At 50.4% G+C, this 23,489-nt stretch overlaps 1 protein-coding gene across 4 annotated transcripts in view; it reads right to left on the bottom strand.

Moving 5' to 3' along the window:
- LOC145338687 (CXXC-type zinc finger protein 1-like) overlaps positions 1 to 16,068 on the bottom strand; it is a 34,137-nt gene extending 18,069 nt beyond the window's left edge. The window contains exons 1-7 of one of the 4 annotated variants that reach the window (XM_080183081.1): positions 15,670 to 16,068; positions 10,406 to 10,536; positions 9,392 to 9,492; positions 8,861 to 9,006; positions 7,379 to 7,534; positions 4,551 to 4,712; positions 1,546 to 1,653 (exon numbers count right to left, since the gene is read on the bottom strand). In XM_080183081.1, the coding sequence (XP_080039207.1) occupies positions 1,546 to 1,653; positions 4,551 to 4,712; positions 7,379 to 7,534; positions 8,861 to 9,006; positions 9,392 to 9,492; positions 10,406 to 10,536; positions 15,670 to 15,681 (816 nt within the window). In that variant the 5' untranslated portion in view covers positions 15,682 to 16,068. Of the gene's footprint in view, positions 1 to 1,545; positions 1,654 to 4,550; positions 4,713 to 7,378; positions 7,538 to 8,860; positions 9,007 to 9,391; positions 9,493 to 10,405; positions 10,537 to 15,575 lie in introns of all 4 variants that reach the window. The other 3 variants (XM_080183080.1, XM_080183083.1, XM_080183084.1) reach the window with 3 other exon arrangements.
- Between the last annotated feature and the right edge of the window lie 7,421 nt (positions 16,069 to 23,489).

Here is a 23,489-nt window from a genome sequence, read left to right as displayed (position 1 = left end):
TATCTGTTCAATGCCTCAGCCATTTTGTCATTTCCAGTTATTATATCCCCCTTCTCATCCTCTAAAGGACCAATGTTTACTTTAGCCACTCTTTTTCGTTGTATATATTTGTAGAAACTTTTGCCATCTGTTTTTATATTCTGAGCTAGTTTACTCTCATAATCCATCTTACTTTTCTTTAAAGCTTTTTTCATGGCTTTCTGTTGACCTTTAAAGATTTCCCAATCCTCTAGGTTCCCACTAATTTTTGCCACTTTGTATGCATTTTCTTTCAATTTGATACTTGCCTTTATTCTATGATTATCTCTTTTTCTACAATCTTTCCTTATCATTGGTATGTACTTTTGCTGCGTACTGTGAAAGATTGCTTTGAAAGACCTCCACTACTCCTCAATTGTCCCACCATAAAGTTTTCGCTCCCAGTCTACCTTAGCCATACTCTGCAGGGGCTCTCCCCTGTAAATACTGACACGCTCTCCAGGGACGCCCCCTGTAAATACTGACATACTGACTAGGGGCTTCTCCCTGTAAATACTGAAATACTCTCCAGGGACTCCTCCCTGTAAATTCTGACACACTCTCCAGGGACGCCCCCCCCTGTAAATACTAACATACTGACCAGGGACTCCTCCCTGTAAATATAGGGGTGTCCCTGCTCCCCGGGGGCCCCCTGTAAATGTTCACACACTCCCGGGACCCCCTTGTAAATACTGACACATTCCCCGGGGACCCCCTGTAAATACTGACACACTCTGGGGACTCATGCCTGTAAACACGTGCCCTCAGTCTGTCTGTACAAAGACAGGAAAGCCTCAGTGAAAATATTGTTTCTCTTCCTGTCAATGGCGCACTGCAGAGAGCGGTCAATACAGCATTTCTCCCACCTGTCCTTTTCCCAAGGAAGCAATTCCAAAGGTTACCACTCAGCAGTGACTGAAGCACTGCGCACATGCAGTGGCACAGAGGGAGTGACATGATGAGGGCCTCAGAACACTAGGCCAACATGTTTGTTTTCTGAGATTGAAGTAGGGCCGGAGGCACTCCAGCTCAGGGGGAGGGGAGGGAGGGAGGGAGCTGGCAGGTGGGCGGGGCAAGGGATTATGTTGGAGGGCAGAGGTCACCCCTCGCGCTCCACCAACTCATCCTCAAAACACTCATTTTCAATTAAGATTCGACCCCTTCACCCTCAACCCTTTGCCCTCACATGCTCACTTTCCTCAATCCTCACTTGGCATCTCCTCTCAGCTCCCCTCCTGCTCAATACTCACTCCTTCCTCTCACGCATAGCCTTTCTGGACACGTTCAATCCCCTCACCTCCCCCTCATTATCAATCCTCTGAGGCTGCACTGAATCTCCCAATGAAAACCCTTCCCTCTGTAACAACAACGCTATCCTCAGGAAGCCTGGCTGGGGGAGGGGAGTGACATGGGCTGTGGGAGCTATACTTCCCTCGACTGGCGCTGGTCTGGTCTGTTGAAAGCTGCACTGCGTGTCCTGGATGAACGGTGGACAAGTTCAGCAGGAGTTAAAAAACATCCTCTTACCTTCTTCTCTGATTTCTTATCCCTCCGCTGGACGTGTTTGACCTTCACAGCCCGCTTTCGCAGCGGGGGATCGATAAACAAGGAATCCTCAAACTCACTGAGCCATGGCTGTCAAAGGGCGAGAGACGGAAGATCATTAGTGACAGGGTGGGGGTCAGACCTTCACCCTGATCTATCGACATCACCCCGCCCCCGGCCCTGACCCACGTCGACACCCCCCAGCCCCGACCCGCGTCGACACCTCCCCCCCCCCGCCCCGCCCCCAACCTGTGTCGAACTCCCAATGCATGGTGACATCCCCTGGCCTGCATTGACACGCCCCCCCCCCCGACCCGTGCCGACACTCCCGAGGCACGGTTACATCCCCTGGCGACGCCCCCCCTGGCCCACGATGACGCCCCCGCGATGAGGAGAGATGGAATAAACTAGGATTGTTTTCACTGGAAAGACAGAGGCTGAGGACAGGCCAGATAGAGGTCTACACAATTATGAAATGCAGAGACAGGGTGGACGGTCAGAGGCTTTTTCCCAGGATGGAAATGTCAATTACAAGGGGCACAGATTCAAGGTGAGAGGGAGAAGTTTGAGGGAGGTTTTTCACACTGACAGTGGTGGGTGTCAGGAACGCGCTGCCAGAGGAAGTGGTGGAAGCAGGCACATTAGCAACATTTAGGAGACATCTGGATGGGTACAGGAATAGGGAGGCAATAGAGAGATAAAGTCGAAGGTCATAAGGTTTCTTTGTTTAGTTAGGTCATTGTGATTGGTGCAGGCATGGAGGGTGAAGGGTCTGTTTATGCACTTTATTCTTTGTTCCTCCCTCTGCCCCACTTCTAGCCTCCTCCAACACCTCACAATCACTTCCTTTATACAGAAAGCCATCCTCTTAACCCTCCAACATGACAGTTGATGGAATTTAAATTCAATTAATAAAATCTGGAATTGTTCAAAGGTGCCATTAGGGATGGACGTCCACAACCCTTGTGATAGAATTTTCTTTCAAAAGGTTTCCAGGTGCTGAGAACTCGAAGTGGAAGAAAACACCACAGGTCTCGTCTTTACCCCCAGTGATTGTTAATGAATTGATAATCTCTGATCACACTGCCCCTCCCAAACTCTCACCCACACAGCACTGCCCCCCCAACTCCCTCACCCACACAGCACTGCCCCCCCAACCCCCTCACCCACACAGCACTGCCCCCCCAACTCCCTCACCCACACAGCACTGCCCCCCCAACCCCCTCACCCACACAGCACTGCCCCCCCAACCCCCTCACCCACACAGCACTGCCCCCCCAACTCCCTCACCCACACAGCACTGCCCCCCCAACCCCCTCACCCACACAGCACTGCCCCCCCAACTCCCTCACCCACACAGCACTGCCCCCCCAACCCCCTCACCCACACAGCACTGCCCCCCCAACCCCCTCACCCACACAGCACTGCCCCCCCAACCCCCTCACCCACACAGCACTGCCCCCCAACCCCCTCACCCACACAGCACTGTCCCCCAACCCCTCACCCACACAGCACTGCCCCCCCAACTCCCTCACCCACACAGCACTGTCCCCCAACCCCTCACCCACACAGCACTGCCCCCCCAACTCCCTCACCCACACAGCACTGCCCCCCCAACCCCCTCATCCACACAGCACTGCCCCCCCAACCCCCTCATCCACACAGCACTGCCCCCCCAACCCCCTCACCCACACAGCACTGCCCCCCAACCCGCTCACCCACACAGCACTGCCCCCCAACCCGCTCACCCACACAGCACTGCCCCCCCAACCCCCTCACCCACACAGCACTGCCCCCCAACCCGCTCACCCACACAGCACTGCCCCCCCCAACTCCCTCACCCACACAGCACTGCCCCCCAACTCCCTCACCCACACAGCACTGCCCCCCCAACCCTCACCCACACAGCACTGCCCCCCCAACCCGCTCACCAATATAGCACTGCCCCCCCAACTCCCTCATCCACACAGCACTGCCCCCCCCAACTCCCTCATCCACACAGCACTGCCCCCCAACCCCCTCACCCACACAGCACTGCCCCCCCAACCCGCTCACCAATATAGCACTGCCCCCCCAACTCCCTCATCCACACAGCACTGCCCCCCCAACCCCCTCACCCACACAGCACTGCCCCCCCAACTCCCTCACCCACACAGCACTGCCCCCCCAACCCGCTCACCAATATAGCACTGCCCCCCCAACTCCCTCATCCACACAGCACTGCCCCCCCAACCCCCTCACCCACACAGCACTGCCCCCCCCAACTCCCTCATCCACACAGCACTGCCCCCCAACCCCCTTACCCACACTGCACTGCCCCCCCAACCCCCTCACCGATATAGCACTGCCCCCCCAACTCCCTCACCCACACAGCACTGCCCCCTCAACCCACTCACCAATATAGCACTACCCCCCCAACTCCCTCACCCACACAGCACTGTCCCCCAACCCCTCACCCACACAGCACTGCCCCAACTCCCTCATCCATACAGCACTGCCCCCCCAATTCCCTCATCCACACAGCACTGCCCCCCCAACCCCCTCACCGATATAGCACTGCCCCCAATCCCCTCACCCACACACCACTGTCCCCCCAACCCCCTCATCCCCACAGCACTGCCCCAACCCCCTCATCCCCACAGCACTGCCCCAACCCCCTCATCCCCACAGCACTGTCCCAACCCCCTCATCCCCACAGAACTGCCCCCAATCCCCTCACCCACACAGCACTGTCCCCCCCAACCCCCTCAAACCCACAGCACTGAACCGCAACCCCCTCATCCCCATAGCGCTGCCCCTCCCAACCCCCTCACCCACAAACCACAGCCCCCCCCAACCCTTCTTGCCTATCATAACTAAAATCCCACCGCAATCTTTGTTTATTTTAAAAAATGTCCCTTTTGTTTGCAAACAGTCCCTGTAATAATGAAGCAAGATCTGTAAGCACAGGATGATATTGCGGGGAAACGCAAGTCAGACCTGCTGACCTTGTTCTGGTCACCGCTGCTGAAGGATGCGGCGTAGTCGTGGTACATGGGAGGTGCAGAGCTGCGTTCGCCATCGTCTGACATGGATTCCGGGTCAGTCTTTACCTGGGCCAGCTGCTCCTTGATCATCATGAGCTCGTCGTCGCGCACCCGCAGCAGTTTCTGGCAAAATAGAGCGAGAGTTTAAACAAAAGCTGGCTGGCGCCAAACTGGCACCTGCAGCTGAGAAAGAGAGAGTGTGAGAGGGGGTGAAAGTGGGCAGGGGAGAGAGATCAGAGCAGGAGTGACAGGAAAGGTGGGCGAGGGAGCGACGAGAGGGATGCCAGGGAGAGGAGGAGGAGGAGGCTGGAGAGGAGAGGAGGGCGACGCCGGAGGGAGGAGAAGGCTGCAAGTCGGGGGGGGGGAGGGGGAGGAGGAGGAGGAGGAGGAGGAGGAGGAGGGAAGAGAAGAGGGCAGAGTGGGTAGACGGGAGGGAGAGTGAGGGGGAAGGCAGGAGGGGAAGAGATGGAAGGAAGGAGGTGGGGGTGCGAGAGAGATGGGAGGGAAAAAGAGTCAGACACAGGGTGACAGAGATTGGGAGAGAGACCGTGATGGAGTGAGGGGGAAAGAGAGAGGTGGGGGTGGATTGGAAGGGGAACTGGGAAGAAAGGCTGAGAGTTAGCATGTGTTTGAGGATGGAGATTGGGAGAAAGAGTGCAATTGACTGAGGGAAAGAGAGAGCGAGTGAGTGAGGGGTGGAGATGCCTCCAGTCTGTGTGCAGCCACATCTTAATAAACTAAATAAATAAAAACTACCAGAGATCACGGACTGAGTGAAAAAAGCATCTCTTTATTGTGCTGTCTCTCCACAACAAGTTGATACATTCTTTAGCTTGCTATATTGTATGTGGGCTGGACGAGGTGTGTCTGACATGCTGCGAAACTGCAGTGACTGAGAGAGCGAGCGAGCGAGAGCTGGGACACGGCCTGTGAGGGGAGGGATGAGATGCAGGTCAGAGAGAGAATGAGACAGGGACAGAGATGGGAAGGGAGTGTGCACTTTCGGTAAAGGGAGAATGTGAGAGAGAAAGACTATGGATGTGTGTCTGAGTGCGTGTGAACGCAGAGGACAATTGAGAAGAAGCGCGCACCAAAACGAGCAGGTACTGAGGAAAAGATAGATGTTGCAGTGTGAAGGGACAGTGAAAGCAAGAAGACAACAAGGTGGAAGGAGAAATTGTCAGAGGGCTCAGGGTAGAGGGCCGGACGAGTGCTCCACTGCCAACTCCTGTTGCTTCTGGACCAGTCACTTTCTGCTCCTCACGAGTGCCAACAATATGGCCACAGGAGCAGCAGCAGAGTCTGCCTCTCTCCTTCAGGCAGAGATGTTTCCTTCCATTGAAATGGAGTTGGGAGGAACACCGGGGTACTGGGTCTAATTTCCCGTCTCCACGCCAATCCCCGGCAAGAGACTGCCTTGGATTAAACGGAGTCAACTAGACACTGAGATCCTTCTCTGTCTGCAACTTACTCACTGAGCAGCACGAGGGGGAGCCGAGGGACATTCACGCCAGTGGAGGTCAAAGGGCAAGTGAGTCAAAACACCACATGGAGGGAAGTGAGGAGATAGAGTGGGAGGGTTGAATGAGGTGGGGACAGAGGGAGGACAGACAGGATAATTACAAACTTCATTGAAACTGAGAGCAAGAGGAGCACGGGCTGTGGAGAAAGTGTCAGAGCTGATGCTGTGATGGTGCGGAAAAGACAGTGAAAGCAAAAGCAAGTCCAGGGTGATTGTTTGCAGGAACAAAGCAGGGATGGGGTGGGGGCGGGGGAGGAGGACGGGGGGAGAGAGAGACAGAGACAGACAGACAGAGAGAGAGAGAGAGAGAGAGAGAGAGAGAGAGAGAGAGAGAGAGAGAGTCCCAGCTCAGCCCAACGACATCGCACCAGTTCCTTCGAGTGCTCCTCGCATTTGTGAAGCTTCCGGAAGGCTCCACCTCCCTTCGGGAGAGGCGCACAAGCAGCCATTTGTCAAAGACTGCAAACTCTACCAAAGTCCGACTGGCATTGGTGGGGGGTGGGGGGCGGGTTGCTGTGGACAGGAGGAGGGAAAGTCATCTCCTTGACACTGGGCACCAGAGATAGACAGCTTTCAGCCTGGCAATGGATTGTGGGTGAGCAAGCTTGCTGTTTGAGTTGAGGGGGAGGTGGGGAGGGGGGAAAGAGGGTGGAGCCTGAATCGGGTGCAATTGCCATACGTCTGGAGACCGGAGGCGAGGCTGGAGAGGGGCATCTCGTCGAGCGAGGAACAAGTTCAGAGACGCTACGGAGGGAAGTTGAAGGCGAGTCCGAAGATTACTGCGGTTAGAGTATCAGCCGTGCACTGGACGAGCGGCATGCGTATCACTGAGCGCCTCCTTGCCCCCCACCCTCATATCCCCTGCGCCTGAGGTACATCAGAGGGCACACCACCTCCTGCACCAACCCCCACACAACCTTCCACTCCCAAATAGTCACTGATCCCTTACCATTCCGTCAAACCAACACATACCCACCTTAACCGGTCCTCATATTCACACGGCCACAACATCCATGGCCATTCGCCCACTTCCCCTGCAAAACACTTTCTCCACCAATCCTCTCCCCTGAAAACTGGTCAAACACCCCTCCCCATTCACTCTCAGCAGTGCAAACAATAAACTGGTGGACCGTCAACCTCTCCACAAGCCTGACCCTCCAACTTTACCGGTGGGTGGGGATTAATCGCTGGCCCCACCCTGCCCTCATGTCTCCATTCCACCACTCCCTGCTGGCACCCCCCACCCCGCTCCCTCCCCCTCACTTACCCGCGCTCGGATTTCACACTGACGCAGGCGGCATTTCTGCCGGATCTTGTTTGGCCCTCCGAATTTCTTCATGTCCTTGCAGAAGTCGCACTGGCCACAGTCCTCGGTCCTCCGGCAGGCTTCGCACTCGCCGCACATGCGGGCTGATCTCTTAATCTGCTTCTCGAGGGATGGGGAAAAAAAAGGAGAGGGTTGCAGATGACTGATGTGAAACAAGCCACACTAAGACCTCAGAACATCACGCTCGCAGACACGGTGTACGGGAGACTCGGAATGTCACATTCGGAGAGACAGTATCGGGGAGACTTGGAACACTGTGTTCAGAGACATGGGGGACTTGGAGGATCAAGCGGAGAGACAGCTTACTAGAGACCTCAGAGCAGCATGCCAGGAGAGACAGTGTACAGGAGATCTCGGAATGTCACATCTGGAGAGACAGTGTACGGGAGATCTCGGAATGCCATGTATGGAGACACAATGTACTGGAGATCTCGGAACATCACGCTTAGAGGGACAGTATAAGAGAGACCTTGGAACGTCATATTTGGAGAGACAGTGTACGGGAGATCAGAATGCCGTGTATGGAGACGTTGGAATATCACGCTCGGAGGGGCAGTATACAGGAGACTTGGAATGTCGCGTTTGGAGACAGCATACTGGAGAGTTGGAGCGTCACTCTCAGAGAGACAGTGTACGGGAGAGTACGAAGTGTCACTCTTGAAGAGAAAGACCTCAGACTGTCACGCTGGGTGAGATGATGTACAGGAGAACTTGGAACATCCTGCTCAAGTCACAGGTAGGCGAGACAAGGTACGGACGGAAGATTTCCTTCCCCAAAGGACATTAGTGAACAATAGTCTGGGAGCTCACCATTAATTATTTCACATTTGATTTGAGATGCACTAAATCAGAGGTGGGAGGTTGGGGGGACATGCAGGTGTGCGTACAATTGGAATACAAAGTGTACCAGGCGTCCAAACAACCCATCCTGGCAGGCCCAGCTCAATCAGAGCCTCGCAAATCAGCTATTTCTTCATAACTCCACAAATTGCACCTCTTTAAATATAATCAGGCTGGGTGGAAGCGAGAACCTTCATATCATTCAAAAAGGGGAATAAATCACCTCAAGTTGCCCTAGATAAACAATTTCGAAACAACTCATTTCAAACACCTCAAGCTTCGGATTGAAGTTGGGACACCATGTTTTTGTTAAATCCGACGTGGACTGTGTTTGGTTGTGGTGGGGGTTTGTTACAGAGTGATTGAGTTTGGGGGGCTGTTAGGAGTGGGGTGATAGAGTTCATGACAAAGCAGCCTGACCCCGGGTTGCAGTGCCTGTTCCAGCCTGCTGGCATCTTCAACCTTTACAGCCCCAGGACTGTTCTGATGAATGTGCCATTCGCACCCAACACTTCACTCTCTACTCCCCCCCCACATCACCTCTTAACTCTCATGAGAAATCACTCGTGCAGCTGCTCTTACATTTGCTGCCACTTTTCTCTTATCCATCTTTGTCTCTCCCTGCTCCTTCCTCCTCTCCTTCTCCAGTGCTGCCTCTCCGTCACGCTCTCGCTCCTTCTCTTTTGCTTTCTTCTGACGGTATTTGATAGCAAGCGTTGGGTCGTTAACTGGGAGCAAAACAAAAGGATGGCAGTGGTATTAAGTGCATCACATTACTGGCTTGACCGATTGCCTTCAGCTGCTTGTTAGTGTAGCTATCAGTGCACTCAGGGTTATTCATAACATGCTGCCCAGTCACAGAATCATATTGAACAGCAGACATTTTATGTTGGTTTCTTCGCGAGCGTGGGCTGGTTACACCTATTGCGAACTGTGGAAGCAGTGTGCTTGTGAAGGGGCAAGCGGGAGTGTTAGACGATTGTTCATTTAGTGCTGACCAGTTGTGGAATGATATTGAACAGAAGATATTTTGAGTTGGGTTTTTTGTGAACATGGGCCAGTTGAGCGTGAAATGAAATAGCGCGCCCATTTGATTGGCTCAGTTGATCTCACCTCGGCACTGCTGGCAGTACCACTGCCGGATTCCCTTGGCCATCTTCTCCGTGATCTGGATGCAATCTCCATGAAACCATTCGTTGCACTTCTCGCAGCCACTGACAGGGTAGGGGGAGGGAAAGAGGAGAAAAGGCAAGATCATTATGACACACAACGCCATTATTCACCAACCTCCCCCCCCCCCACTTTCCCTGTGGACAAGGTACCAACCCTGCATCTTACAAGAGAATCCATGTGACAAGATAACTATCTGACTGTGGGGAACGGCATCAGGAGAAAGGCACCGCGCACATTCACACGCAGATATGTTGGGCACCAGTGCACCAGTTACCATGCCCCTTCTGACATCAGATCCACAACCCCCAACCTCATTGGACACCAGCACATGAGATGCTGCTTGGCCCTTGTAACAGTGCCTTACCACAATGATGCTCATGGAAGGCTCGAAGAGAAATGCCACAAGAAGCTTCTCCTGAAAACTGTTCAGGGCACCAACTGCAGTTTATTTGGGGCTGGCTTGGGATTGGGCAAAGAGACAGAAGGAAGTGAACTAAACAGCCGTTTCTCAAGTTATTGGGACATGGGATAGGGATATGTTTCTGGTATTGCTATATATTGAATTGTGCAGCCCAGAAATCGGCCATTGAGCCCTTCTGCTCATGGGGTTTCTGGCTTCCTCCCTCCCCCTCCAATCTCCACCTCCACATCCTTCTAGTCCTTCCTTCCTGGTGTGTTTAATCAGTCCGCACAGCCGCCACCCCCCACCTCCCAACTCTGATAAGCAGAGCGGAGTGTGATGGCTTTCCTGGGAGATTAGTCTGCCAACATTCAAACGGCAATCGGGCCAGCAGAAAGCATCCACTGAATACTGGCAATCCAGGGGAATGGGGTGTGGGGACCCACATTCATAATGGGGGTGAAAGTTTTGGTGGGAGGGTGTGGTGGTGGGGGAAAAGAAACCGTTACAGATTCCCCCCCCCCCGCCGCCTTCCATCACCAGGGATCACTCACATCATGAAGCAGTTTATGTCCGGTCGCCGGCAGATGCAGTATATGGGGGAATTAGCCATATCAGGGTCGGTCAGCTCCAGGTCTTCCAGCCTCGCTGCCTCCAGGCTCACTGAGTCGCCTGCCACGATGCCCTGTGAAGAGAGGGAGTCATTTGAAACCACATGTCAAAGATCAAATCTCCATGCGCGCTGTCACATCAAAACTGAGAGGCAATGCCCATCTCCAATAAGAGAGGATCTAACCATCTTCTCTTGACATTCAATGGCATTCCCATCGCTGAATCCCCCCCCACTATCAACATCCTGGGAGTTACCAGTGACCAGAAACTGAACTGGACTCAGGAATAGTTTTGATTTGATTATTATTACATGTAATGTATACAGTGTGGCACGGTAGCACAGTAGTTAGCATTGCTGCTTCACAGGGACTTGGGTTCGCTTCCCAGCTCGGGTCATCGTCTATACGGAGTTTGCATGTTCTCCCTGTGTCTGCGTGGGTTTCCTCTGGGTGCTCCAGTTCTCTCCCACATTCTGAAAGATGTGCTGGTTAGGAGCATTGACCCAACAGCGCCAGACTGTGGCGACTTGGGGAATTTCATAGTAACTTCATTGCAGTGTTAATGTAAGCCTTACTTGTGATAAACAAACTTACAATTTATTGCTTCTCGCGCACTATGCAGACAAACATATAAATATGTGGCTACCAGAGCAGGTCAGAGGCTGGGAATCTTGCAGTGAGTAACTCACCTCCCGACTCCCCCCAAAGCCTGTTACAAGACACAAGTCAGCTTGAGTGCTGCTCCAAAAACACTTGAGGAGCTCGACACCCTCCAGGACAAAGCAGTCCCACTTGGTCAGCACCCCATCCACAAATGTTCACTCCCTCCCCCACTGACCCACAGAGGCACAAGGGGAAACAATCTCTCAGCATCTACCCCAGGCAAGCCCGAGAATCCTTTATGTCTCAATAAATGGTACATGATTAACTGTGTAACACAGGGGACCAGAACACCCTTAGCGTGTCTACAGATTCCTGAAGGTAACAGGGCAGGTCCACAGGGAGATGAAGAAAGCATGTGAGATACTTGCTTTCATTAGGCAGAGAATTTAAGAGCAGGGAGGTTATGATGAATATGCCACTGATTAGGCCACAGCTAGAATACTGTGTGCCGTTCTGGTTGCCACATTATAGGAAGGATGTGATTGCAGTGAAGAGGGTGCAGGGGAGATTCACCAGAATATTGCCTGGGATACAGCATTTCAGCTAATGAAGAGAGACTGGTTAGGTTGGGGCCGCTTTCCTTTCAGGAGCCATGGTGGTGCTGTGGTTAGCGCTGCTGCCTCACAGCGCAAGGAATCTGGGTTCAATTCTGGCCTTGGGTGTCTGTGTAGAGTTTGCACTTTCTCCACGTGTCTGCATGGGTTTCCCCTGGGTGTTCCGGCTTCCTCCCATAGTCCAAAGATGTGCAAGTGAGATGGATTGGATATGCTCAAGTATCCCTTAGTGTCCAAAGATGCACAGGTTAAATGGATTGGCCATTGCCTTTCAGTGTCCAAAGATATGCAGATTATAGAGTCATAGAGGTTTACAGCATGGAAGCAGGCCCTTTGGCCCAACTTATCCATGCTGCCCTTTTTTTTAACCCCTAAGCTAGTCCCAGTTGTCTGCGTTTGGCCCATGTCCTTATATACCCATCTTACCCATGTAACTATCTACACCATTTTTAAAAGGCAAAATTGTACCCGCCTCTACTACCACCTCTGGCAGCTTGTTCCAGGCACTCGCTGCCCTCTGCGTGAAAAAATTGCCCTCTGGGCCCTTTTGTATCTCCACCACTCAGCTTAAACTTATGCCCTCTAGTTTATTCTCCCCTACCTTTGGGAAAAGATATTGATTATCTAGCTGACATATATCCCTCATTATTTTATAGACCTCTGTAAGATCACCCCTAAGCCTCCTACGCTCCAGAGAAAAAAGTCTCAGTCTGTCCAGCCTCTCCTTACAACTCAAATGATCAAGTCCTGGTAGCATCCTAGTAAGTATTTTCTGCACTCTTTCTAGTTTAATAATATCCTTTCTATAATAGTGTGGCCAGAAGTGTACACAGATGAGATGGATTGGCCATACTAAATTGCCCTTCAGTGTCCAAAGATGTACAGATTAGGTGGATTGCCCATGGTAAATGCATAGGAGTATAGGGAGAGTGGGTGAATGGGCATGGGTAGAGTGCTCCTTTGGAGGGTTAGCGCAGACTCGAGTTGAATGGCCGCCTTTTGCACTGTATGGATCCTACGGAATAACATTTTTACCCAGAGGATGGAATGCACTGCCTGAAAGGATGGGGTACCATTGAATCCCTGCAGTGCAGAAGGAAGCTATTCGGCCCATCGAGTCTGCACAGCCTCTCTGAAAGAGCATCTGACTCAGCTCCCTCCCCCACCTCCCCCCAACCCTGCAGCGGCGGGAACCCTCTAACATTTGAGAAGTAGTGAGATGAGAACTTGGCAATATCACTGCACACGTGGCTGTGGACCAGGTGCCGGAAATGGAGTGTGAATTGATAGGTGGTGAATGGCCTGTGAGGACAGATGGATCGAAGGGCTTCTTGCTGCACTGGGGAATGACACAGGATCCTAATAAGGTCGCCTCTGGATTCTCAAGTCACATGTTCCTGATAATCCCTGCTCCCTGTTTTGTTATGCTTTTGCCTCCCGTGTTGCCGACTCCCCATCCCAACCAATGTCAATCCCATTCCTCCCCCAGTCGTGGGGTGGCGCGGTGCCCTATGCACATTATTTGAGCTCCACAGACAGTACTCATAAACAATACTCAGGTCAGTTTATGGCGTGGTTTGGTTTGGAAGTAGCTGTTTGTGACACATAGTTCATGGTAACAGCATTGCTCTAGCAACCTGTCAATTTTTATTTATCATGCCAATTCCCTGGTGCCCTATGCACATTGATTAAGCTCCATAGGCTGTACTCAAAACACCACGCCGCCCCACGACTGGGGGAGGAATGGGGCAGTGGTTAGCACTGCTACCTCAGAGCTCCAGGGATCCAGGTTTGATTTCTGGCTTGGGTCACTATTTGTATGGAGTTTGCATGTTCTCCCTGTGTCTGTTTCCTCTGAGTGATCCTGTTTCCTCCCAGATGTGCTAGTTAGATGAATTGGCTATGTTAAATTCTCCCTCAGTGAACCCGAACAGGTGCCAGTGCACGGTAAGAGGATTTGCACGGTAACTTCATTGCAGTATTAATATAAACCTACTTGTGACACCAATAAATAAATTTAAACTTGCTATGGACTTCCCCCTCCCTAATATCAATCCCATCCCTCCCCCCAAGTCATGTTGCTGTTGACTCCCCTCTCTCAATATTCCAAGATCCTTTGGACTCTGGACTGGTTCTTACACATGCTGGAGGGTAATTAACACAAGCCCACTATTCAAAAAGGGAAGTAGAGAGAAAACAGGGAACAATAGACCAGTGAGCATAACCTCAGCAATGGGGAAGTTGCTCTAGTCTACATCAAGAATTTCATAACTCTGCATTTGGAGGGCAGTGATATAATCGGACAAAGTCATCACGGATTTACAAAGGGGAAATCATGTTTGGTGAATCTATTAGAATTCTTTGAGGATACAACTAGTAGAGTTGACCAAGGAGAACCAGCCAATGTGGTTTTAGATTTTCAGAAGGTTTTGGACAATGTCTCGCATAGCAGATCACTATATAAAGTTAAAGTGCATGGGATTGGGGGGTAGTGTCTTGAGATGGATTGAAAGTTGGTTAGCAGATAGGAAGCATTATATATGAATGATTTGGAAGAGGGAATTAAAGGTACTATCTCCAGATTTGCAGATGGTACAATGTTGGGTGGGAGGGTGCGCTGTGAGGAGGATGCAGAAAGGCTTCAGTGTAATTTGGACAGGCTAAGTGCATGGCCTTATACATGGCAGATGCAGCATAATATGGATAAATGTGAGATATCCATTTTGGTAGCAACAATAGGAAACCAGGTGAATTGAATGGGTGTAAATTGGGAGAGGTGGATACTCAGCGAAACCTTGGGAGTCCTCGGGCATCAGCTGCTGAAAGAAAGCACGCAGGTACAGCAGGCACTGAAGAAGCCAAATGGTATGTTGACTTTACAAAGAGAAGATTTGAGTATAGGTAGAGGGACGTTTTGCAGAATTGTTTCGGGCATTGCTGAGGCCACACCTGTATTATTGTGTGCAGTTTTGGTAACCTTATTTGAGGAAGGATCAACTTGCTACAGAGGGAGTGCAACAAAGATTTACCAGGCTGATTCCTGGGATGGAAGTTTGTCGAATGAGGACAGATTAAATCTGTCAGGATTATGTTCATCTCACAGAAATTTATAAAATTCTAACATGATTAGACAGAGTAGATTCAGAACAAATGTTGCCACAGGTGGGGGGATCCAGAACCAGGGGCCATAGTTTGAGGATAAGTGGTAAACCTTTTAGAACTGAGGTGAGGAGAAATTTCTTCACCCAGAGGGTGGTGAATGTGTGGAATTCACCACCACAGAATGTAGCCGAACCAAAACTATGAGATTTCAAGAAGGGATTAGATATATAACTTGGGGTTAAAGGGATCAGCGATATGGGATGGAAGGGGGATCAGGACATTGAATTTGATGATTAGCTGGGATCATAGTGAATGATGTGGAAATGCTGGCATCAGACTGGGGTAAACACAGTAAGAAGTCTCACAACAGCAGGGTAAAGTCCAACAGGTTTATTTGTAGCAAACACTACAAATTGTGGCGTTTGCTACAAATAAACCTGTTGGACTTTAACCTGGTATTGTGAGACTTCTTCCTATCGTAATGAATGGCAGAACAGGCTCAAAGGGCTGAATGGCCTCCATTCTGGTTTCTGTGTTTAAATATCAATCCCACCCCCCAGTCATTTTGTTGTTGACTGCCCCTCCCCCATATCAATCCGACTCCCCCCACCTCCCACCTCTCCAATATCAATCCCACCTCCTCCGTTAGTCTTTGTGGCTGTTTTTGAATTGATTTGAGGAAGTGGGGGGGAGGATTTGATGTTGTTGCTGAATTGTGTCCCCCGCCCCCTCAGCTCCTCCAAGACCCTGAATGAAAACCATGTCCTCTCTCTGTAACCATCAGCCCCACTGACCTGTCAATATTCCAAACAATTAATAATCTGCTCCTCCCTCTGCGTTGATTCTTTGTGACTGTTTTTCATTGCCAATGACTTGCTTCTCACTTACCGGCCGCTCCATCACTCTCAAGCTCTCTCGGGGCAACAGGCTTCAAACGGCAGCTCCCCGCAGCTAGGCCGCCCTTGACAACGACCGCTTCCGGTTTCTCACCACTTCCGTTTCCGGCTACTCCATCCTGCCATGTCTCCGCTCCGCAAAATATCACTTCCGTTCCCCTCCTTTGCCAACCGTCCGGAGCTGCAGCATCTATTTCCGGGTCAATTCTTCATCCCTCGCACCTCCCATTCGCCCTGAGGCTGATTTCAGCCGAATTTTAAATTCGGACCCGCTCTTTGCTTGATTTAGCGCCCCCGGAGTTGGAGGAGCGGGACTGCAGCTCCCCCGGAGCCGGAGGAGCGGCACTGCAGCGCCCCCGGAGCCGGAGGAGCGGCACTGCAGCGCCCCCGGAGCCGGAGGAGCGGCCCTGCAGCGCCCCCGGAGCCGGAGGAGCGGCCCTGCAGCGCCCCCGGAGCCGAAGGAGCGGCCCTGCAGCGCCCCCGGAGCCGGAGGAGCGGCACTGCAGCGCCCCCGGAGCCGGAGGAGCGGCACTGCAGCGCCTCAGGGCTGGAGGAAAGCGACCGCAGCGCCCCCTGGAGCCGGCGGGGCGGGACCGCAGCTCCCCCTGGATCCGCAGTCTGCACATTCTCCCCGTGTCTGCGTGGGTTTCCTCCGGGTGCTCTCGTTTCCTCCCATAGTCGAAAGGATGTGCGGGTTAGGTTGATTGGCCATGGTAAATTGAGCCTTTGTGTCCCAAGATGTGTAGGTTAAGGGGATTGGCGGGATAAATGTGTGGGGTTACAGGTATAGGCTGGGCAGTGCTCTTGGGCAATGTTAACCTGGCACCCTGGTAGTGCCCATCAGGCACGTTAGCACTACCCACCAGGCACCCTGCAGTATTCCCTGGAAATCCTGGCAGTGCCTGTTGTGTCGGGGTGTGCCAAGGGTGTGGTGAAGTAGGGAAATGGCTAATGGATTTTGTACCAAGAATATGTCACAAAGATAACCCTTCATCATGACTGATCTTCTCAAGCTTATACTGCTCCTGGCACTAATATAAGTTATTTGTTCATGTATTACATGCTTTAACTTCCATTTTTATAAAGAGAGACAGTTTAACGTGGCTGTTATCTTGCAGACTTTGCAAATCTTACCTATTTATGTTAGTTGGACATCGTTGCACAGATGGTAGTTTATGATATTGGCTTTTGACAACTGCTGATGGCAGATCGCGATATCGGCTTTCAACGTAAAGAGTCCTGCTCGGACAGCCACGATCGCACAAGTAACTTCAGAGACAGGGATGCCAGTACTGCTGCAGAAGGGTTTTGAATCGTGACCGGATTAATCCTGTGTCGTGACTGCAGCACTGTGATTCCTGATTAAATCTGGGGCTGAATCATGACCAAGGAAGGAAGACCTGGAAGTCTGGCAGGAATTGGAACTTTGAATCATGATTACTGCTGGAGCTCATACCCACTTGTGTTTGTGTTCTGTGAGAAGTCTGGTAGTCCTGGTTGGAACCAGTTTCTCCCAAAGCTCTGGAATAAACACCAGAGCTTTGAAACAAAAACCACTCTATTTTGACTGACTAACAGTCTCAGAGGTGTTATTTTACCTACAACAGTGGGAACTAAGTGAGGGCAATAATGGAAAGGTTATGACAGTGGGGCTATGGCAGTGGGTCTATGATGGGGACTATGTGGGGGTTATAATGGGTGTAGAATGACAGGTGCAGGCTATGTAGGGGGGCTTTGCGAGGAGGTTTGCACAGAGGTGGAGCGTGAAAGAGATCATGATAGGGACGTGTCTTGGGTCATGATGGCAGTTGGATGTCAGCATGGGGGCATATTGGGGTCATTATTGGGGGCATATTGGGAGTCATGACGGGGGCGCATGTCAGGGGTCGTGGAGAGGGATCTACTGGGAGGGCCCAATATACCCATTGCGAGCGACCCATGTCATTGAAGGGCAGGGGAAACATGCCGCTAATAAGAGAGTCCCAATGTCCAATACGGGGTGGGGGGGGGGGAGGGGGGGGGTGGGGGGGGAGGGGCGGAGGGTGTCTTCCAGTTCACTGCGAGATGGGGGGTATCCTTGCAAAATGGTGCCTGAGCACCTTGAAGCTGGGTTTACCAACGTACTTTGACCCCCATGGGGCCCAATGCTGGCATGAAACTCACCACTCTGTCAGAAAGTGACTGAGATTGGAACTCAAGTGCAGTTAAAGTCAGAATCAGATCATTGACCATCGAGTAACTGTGCTCGATTGGCCCACTCTGCGGACATTTCTTATAATCTTACCATCCTTGACCTGGAGGTGCATTGAGTTGTTTGAAAATTTGGCTGGTTTTTCATTCAAAATGATACAAATTCACTTTGGCCTGTGAACAAACTGCATCTTCCAGGCAATCTCATCTTTTCATCTAAAGGGCCAGCAGAGCACTTGGGAAAATACAAGTTATTTTCTTTATTGGCATTCCAATATCGTGATCTATTTTTAACTGGGTCTCCTGATATTCGACTTAAAAGCAAATGTCCTAGACAGAGGTTCTGGTTGAAAGTGATTCCTTTTAGCTCAGTGTTCACTCTTGGGAGGATGAGAGTCTCTCTCGCTCTCTCCCCTCATCCGCTCTGTCTCTCTCTCTGTATTGTCTGTTGTCCAGTGGGAGTAAAACTCCAATTTCTGAATAAATTGTCTGTATTTGGAAAACTGTGAAACAGTGGCAACAGAGGGTGACGCAGTGGTTAGCACTGCTGCCTCACAGCTCCAGGGACCTGGGTTCAATCCCTGGCTCGGGTCACTGTCTGTGTGGAGTTTGCACATTCTCCCCGTATCTGCATGGGTTTCCCCCCGCCCCCCGGGTACTCCAGTTTCCTCCCACAGTCCAAAGATGTGTGGGTTAGATTGATTGGCTGTGTTAAAATGACCCCTTCGTGTCCTGGGATGTGTAGGTTAGAGGGATTGGTGGGTCAATGTGGGGGTAGGGCCTGGGTGGGATGGTGGTCGGTGCAGACTCGATGGGCTGAAGGGCCTCTTTCTGCACTGTAGGGTTTCTATGTTCTAATAAAGAATGAAGAACAGTCGGCCCCCAGGCTCCAGAAATACAGCACATCAAAAGAGAGATGGGTAACAGTACAAAAGGGATTAATAACTTTGCCTCAGCAACTAAGATGTTTTTATTACAAACACCTATAAATTAAATATAATTGAAACACATTTCCCGCATCCCAGTTTTGTGGAATTGACCCAGGGTGATAACCTAGTTATTGTGCTGACCTGGAATCGAACCTGGGTTTCGCCATCAGAGAACAGAACCCGAACACATCATCGAAGCCGCTATTTAAAATAATTTCAAAGCGACTTCTATATAAAAAAAAGAGTTTGTCATTAAAAAGCCGTCTTTTTATTCTTGTTCGGCGTAACGTGAGTGTTTTGGAAATGTTAAAAGCGTCAGACAGCGCCCAGGGTGAAACAGGTTCGAACTTATTAACTAAGTTGATGCTGCGAAGTAACCACTGAGCTAAAGCTGACGCCGCTTTTGAGCAGCGCTGCAGTCTATGTCAAGGATGAACAGGAACTTACGTGGCGGGCTCAGGGTCTTTCCACTGACAAGCACTTCCCAGAATCAGATAAGTGCTGAAAACCCCGCAGAGGGCATTCAGCCACTTTTCCTCAGCGGCTCTCTACACAAACAGATCATTTAGTCCCGCTCCAGCGCCCTTTTCCACACAGCCCTGTGTCTGCTATCAGTCACCTCCCACATTCCAGTTTGGGAGGCACTATTTGGATCCGCCTCCAGCAGCCTCGCAGGCAGTGCAGACCAGATCAGAGACACTCACTGTGTGAAAAGCTTTGCAAGAGATAGGCTGGTTCTGTTACATCGGAAATAGAACAGGATGATGCGAGCTTTAATGCACCTTTCAAACGTCTCTGGATAACGTGGAGAGAAATGAATTTTGTCAGCCAACAGAGAAATAATTGGTCGAAAGGTTTAACATTAAAAAGCAAAATGAAATGCACCTATCTTCACTGGAGTTTAGTGTGGAAAGTGGTACACAAATGAATAGCAGTTGATGGAGACTACACTCGTGGTTGCTCCATCAGTGAATTAGATCATAGATGAGATCCTGCCACAATTTCCTGCCTGCTCCCCAGATCATTTAATTCCCTCACAGATTATGATGGAAGCAGAAACACCCAACTTCATTTCAAATGGAGTTGGACATGATGGGTTGCTGTAATCTGCAGTGTTGCAGCTCTGGAAGGTAGAATGTATCTGTATCACAGTAATAATGGGCCCAGAGACAGTAACGATGGGCCGAATCGCCTCCTCGAGTGTTTTCCCATTATACATATTCTTAATGTTTCTAATTCAGAAGCGGCAGCCAGAATATATCTGGCTGACCCAAGGTGTGGAAAAACCTTGCGCTCCGGAAGAATCTTCGCCTGAGACAAAATGAAACAAACAGAACAGAGTAAGGAGTCTCACAACAGCAGGTTAAAGCCCAACTGGTGTATTTGGTATCACCAGTTTTTGGTGCACAGGATGTTTTGGTGTATAAGATGTTGAGAGGTATAGATTGGGTGGATTCTCAGAGGCTATTTCCCTGGGCTGGAATGGCTGCCACGAGAGGACACAGGTTTAAGGTGCTGGGGAGTAGGTACAGAGGAGATGTCAGGGGTAAGTTTTTCACTCAGAGAGTGGTGGATGCGTGGAATCGGCTGCCATCGATAGGGTCTTTTAAGAGACTTCTGGGTGAGTACATGGGACTTAATAGGATTGAGGGTTAGCCTAGTAGGTAGAGATATGATCGGCGTGACTTGTGGGCCGAAGGGCCTGTTTGGGCTGTAGTTTTTCTATGATGTGTGTAGAGGAAGAATATTATTGCACTTTGAGTGCGGTCCACTTTGGAACGTTTGCAATGCTCTCTCAGATATTTTGCGGATGCAGTCCATTTTCACAGAAGAATGGGGCAGCACGGTAGCACTGCTGCTTCACAGCTCCAGGGACCTGAGTTCAATCCCTGGCTTCGGGTCACTGTCTGTGTGGAGTTTGCACATTCTCCTCGTGTCTGCGTGGGTTTCCCCCCTCCGGGTACTTCAGTTTCCTCCCACAGTCCAAAGATGTGTGGGTTAGATTGATTGGCTGTGTTAAAATGACCCCTTCGTGTCCTGGGATGTGTAGGTTAGAGGGATTGGTGGGTCAATGTGGGGGTAGGGCCTGGGTGGGATGGTGGTCGGTGCAGACTCGATGGGCTGAAGGGCCTCTTTCTGCACTGTAGGGTTTCTATGTTCTGATAAAGAATGAAGAACAGTCGGCCCCCAGGCTCCAGAAATACAGCACATCAAAAGAGAGATGGGTAACAGTACAAAAGGGATTAATAACTTTGCCTCAGCAGCTAAGATGTTTTTATTACAAACACCTATTAATTAAATATAATTGAAACACATTTCCCGCATCCCAGTTTTGTGGAATTGACCCAGGGTGATAACTTAGTTATTGTGCTGACCTGGAATCGAACCTGGGTTTCGCCATCAGAGAACAGAACCCGAACACATCATCGAAGCCGCTATTTAAAATAATTTCAAAGCGACTTCTATATAAAAAAAGAGTTTGTCATTAAAAAGCTGTCTTTTTATTCTTGTTCGGCGTAACGTGAGTGTTTTGGAAATGTTAAAAGCGTCAGACAGCGCCCAGGGTGAAACAGGTTCGAACTTATTAACTAAGTTGATGCTGCGAAGTAACCACTGAGCTAAAGCTGACGCCGCTTTTGAGCAGCGCTGCAGTCTATGTTAAGGATGAACAGGAACTTACGTGGCGGGCTCAGGGTCTTTCCACTGACAAGCACTTGCCAGAATCAGATAAGTGCTGAAAACCCCGCAGAGGGCATTCAGCCACTTTTCCTCAGCGGCTCTCTACACAAACAGATCATTTAGTCCCGCTCCAGCGCCCTTTTCCACACAGCCCTGTGTCTGCTATCAGTCACCTCCCACATTCCAGTTTGGGAGGCACTATTTGGATCCGCCTCCAGCAGCCTCGCAGGCAGTGCAGACCAGATCAGAGACACTCGCTGTGTGAAAAGCTTTGCAAGAGATAGGCTGGTTCTGTTACATCGGAAATAGAACAGGATGATGCGAGCTTTAATGCACCTTTCAAACGTTTCTGGATAACGTGGAGAGAAATGAATTTTGTCAGCCAACAGAGAAATAATTGGTCGAAGGGTTTAACATTAAAAAGCAAAATGAAATGCACCTATCTGCACTGGAGGTTAGTGTGGAAAATGGTACACAAATGAATAGCAGTTGATGGAGACTACTCTCGTGGTTGCTCCATCAGTGAATTAGATCATAGATGAGATCCTGCCACAATTTCCTGCCTGCTCCCCAGATCATTTAATTCCCTCACAGATTATGATGGAAGCAGAAACACCCAACTTCATTTCAAATGGAGTTGGACATGATGGGTTGCTGTAATCTGCAGTGTTGCAGCTCTGGAAGGTAGAATGTATCTGTATCACAGTAATAATGGGCCCAGAGACAGTAACGATGGGCCGAATCGCCTCCTCGAGTGTTTTCCCATTATACATATTCTTAATGTTTCTAATTCAGAAGCGGCAGCCAGAATATGTCTGGCTGACCCAAGGTGTGGAAAAACCTTACGCTCAGGAAGAATCTTCGCCTGAGACAAAATTTAAATTTAAATTTGCATGTTCTCCCCACGTCTGCATGCATTTCCTCCAGGGGCTCCAGTTTCCTCCCACAGTCAGAAAGACGTCCTGGTTGGGTGCGTTGGCCGTGCTAAATTCCCCATCAGTGTATTCAAATAGGTGCTGGAGTGTGGTGACTCAGGGATTTTCACAGTAACTTCATTGCGGTGTTAATGTAAGCCTGTTGGTGAAACAGATAAATAAATAAGCTTGAAACGTTTAGTTCTTGACAAGCCTGGCCCTCCAGGCAGGTTCTGTGACATTGAATCAATATTTCCACAAACCCAAATTGTGAATCATATATCCTTTAAATACCCAAATTACCCACCGTAAGTCTTTTTCGTCTTCGAGTCCCATCTCAGTCGATGCGCAGTCTGGCTCAGTGATTTGGATTGGCATGTCTGCCCTTTCTCGGGGCACGAGAGCCTTTGATATCCAAATATTGGGTTTCTTTATCCACTCTCCTGTTCTTCTGGTGGAGACACACACAATTCCACGATAGTATTATAGCTTTATAGAAACTTAGTTAGGCCATACTTGGAATTCAGTGTCCAATTCTGGTCACCACACTACCAGAAGGATGTGGAGGCTATGGAGAATTTGACAAAAGAGCATCAGGAATCCCAACAGTTAAATCTTCTGTACTTTGTAATCCTTTCACCAATCTATCCCAACCCATCGCACAGCTCAGCTCTCTCTTTCTCCACCTCACTTTCTCTCTGTCTCTCTCTCTCCTTTTATGCTTTTCTGATGTGGAGATGCCAGCTTTGGACTGGGGTGGGCACAGTAAGAAGTCTCACAACATCAGGTTAAAGTCCAGCAGGGTTATTTGGAATAAGAACATAAGAACATAAGAAGTAGGAGCAGGAGTAGACCATCTAGCCCTTCGAGCCTGCCCCGCCATTCAATAAGATCATGGCTGATCTGTCGTGGCTCAGTTCCACATTCCCGCCCTCTCCCCATAACCCTTAATCCCCTCGCTTATCAAAAACCTATCAACCTGCGTCTTAAATATATTTAGCGAGGCAGCCTCCACCACTTCAACGGGCAGAGAATTCCAGAGATTCACCACCCTTTGAGTGAAGAAGTTCCTCCTCAACTCCGTTCTAAACCGCCCCCCC

Source organism: Carcharhinus amblyrhynchos, unplaced genomic scaffold, assembly GCF_965287045.1.
Source record: "Carcharhinus amblyrhynchos unplaced genomic scaffold, sCarAmb.v2.hapA chromosome_140, whole genome shotgun sequence".
NCBI classification, from domain to species: domain Eukaryota; kingdom Metazoa; phylum Chordata; class Chondrichthyes; order Carcharhiniformes; family Carcharhinidae; genus Carcharhinus; species Carcharhinus amblyrhynchos.
This window is presented reverse-complemented; position numbering and strand designations above follow the sequence as displayed.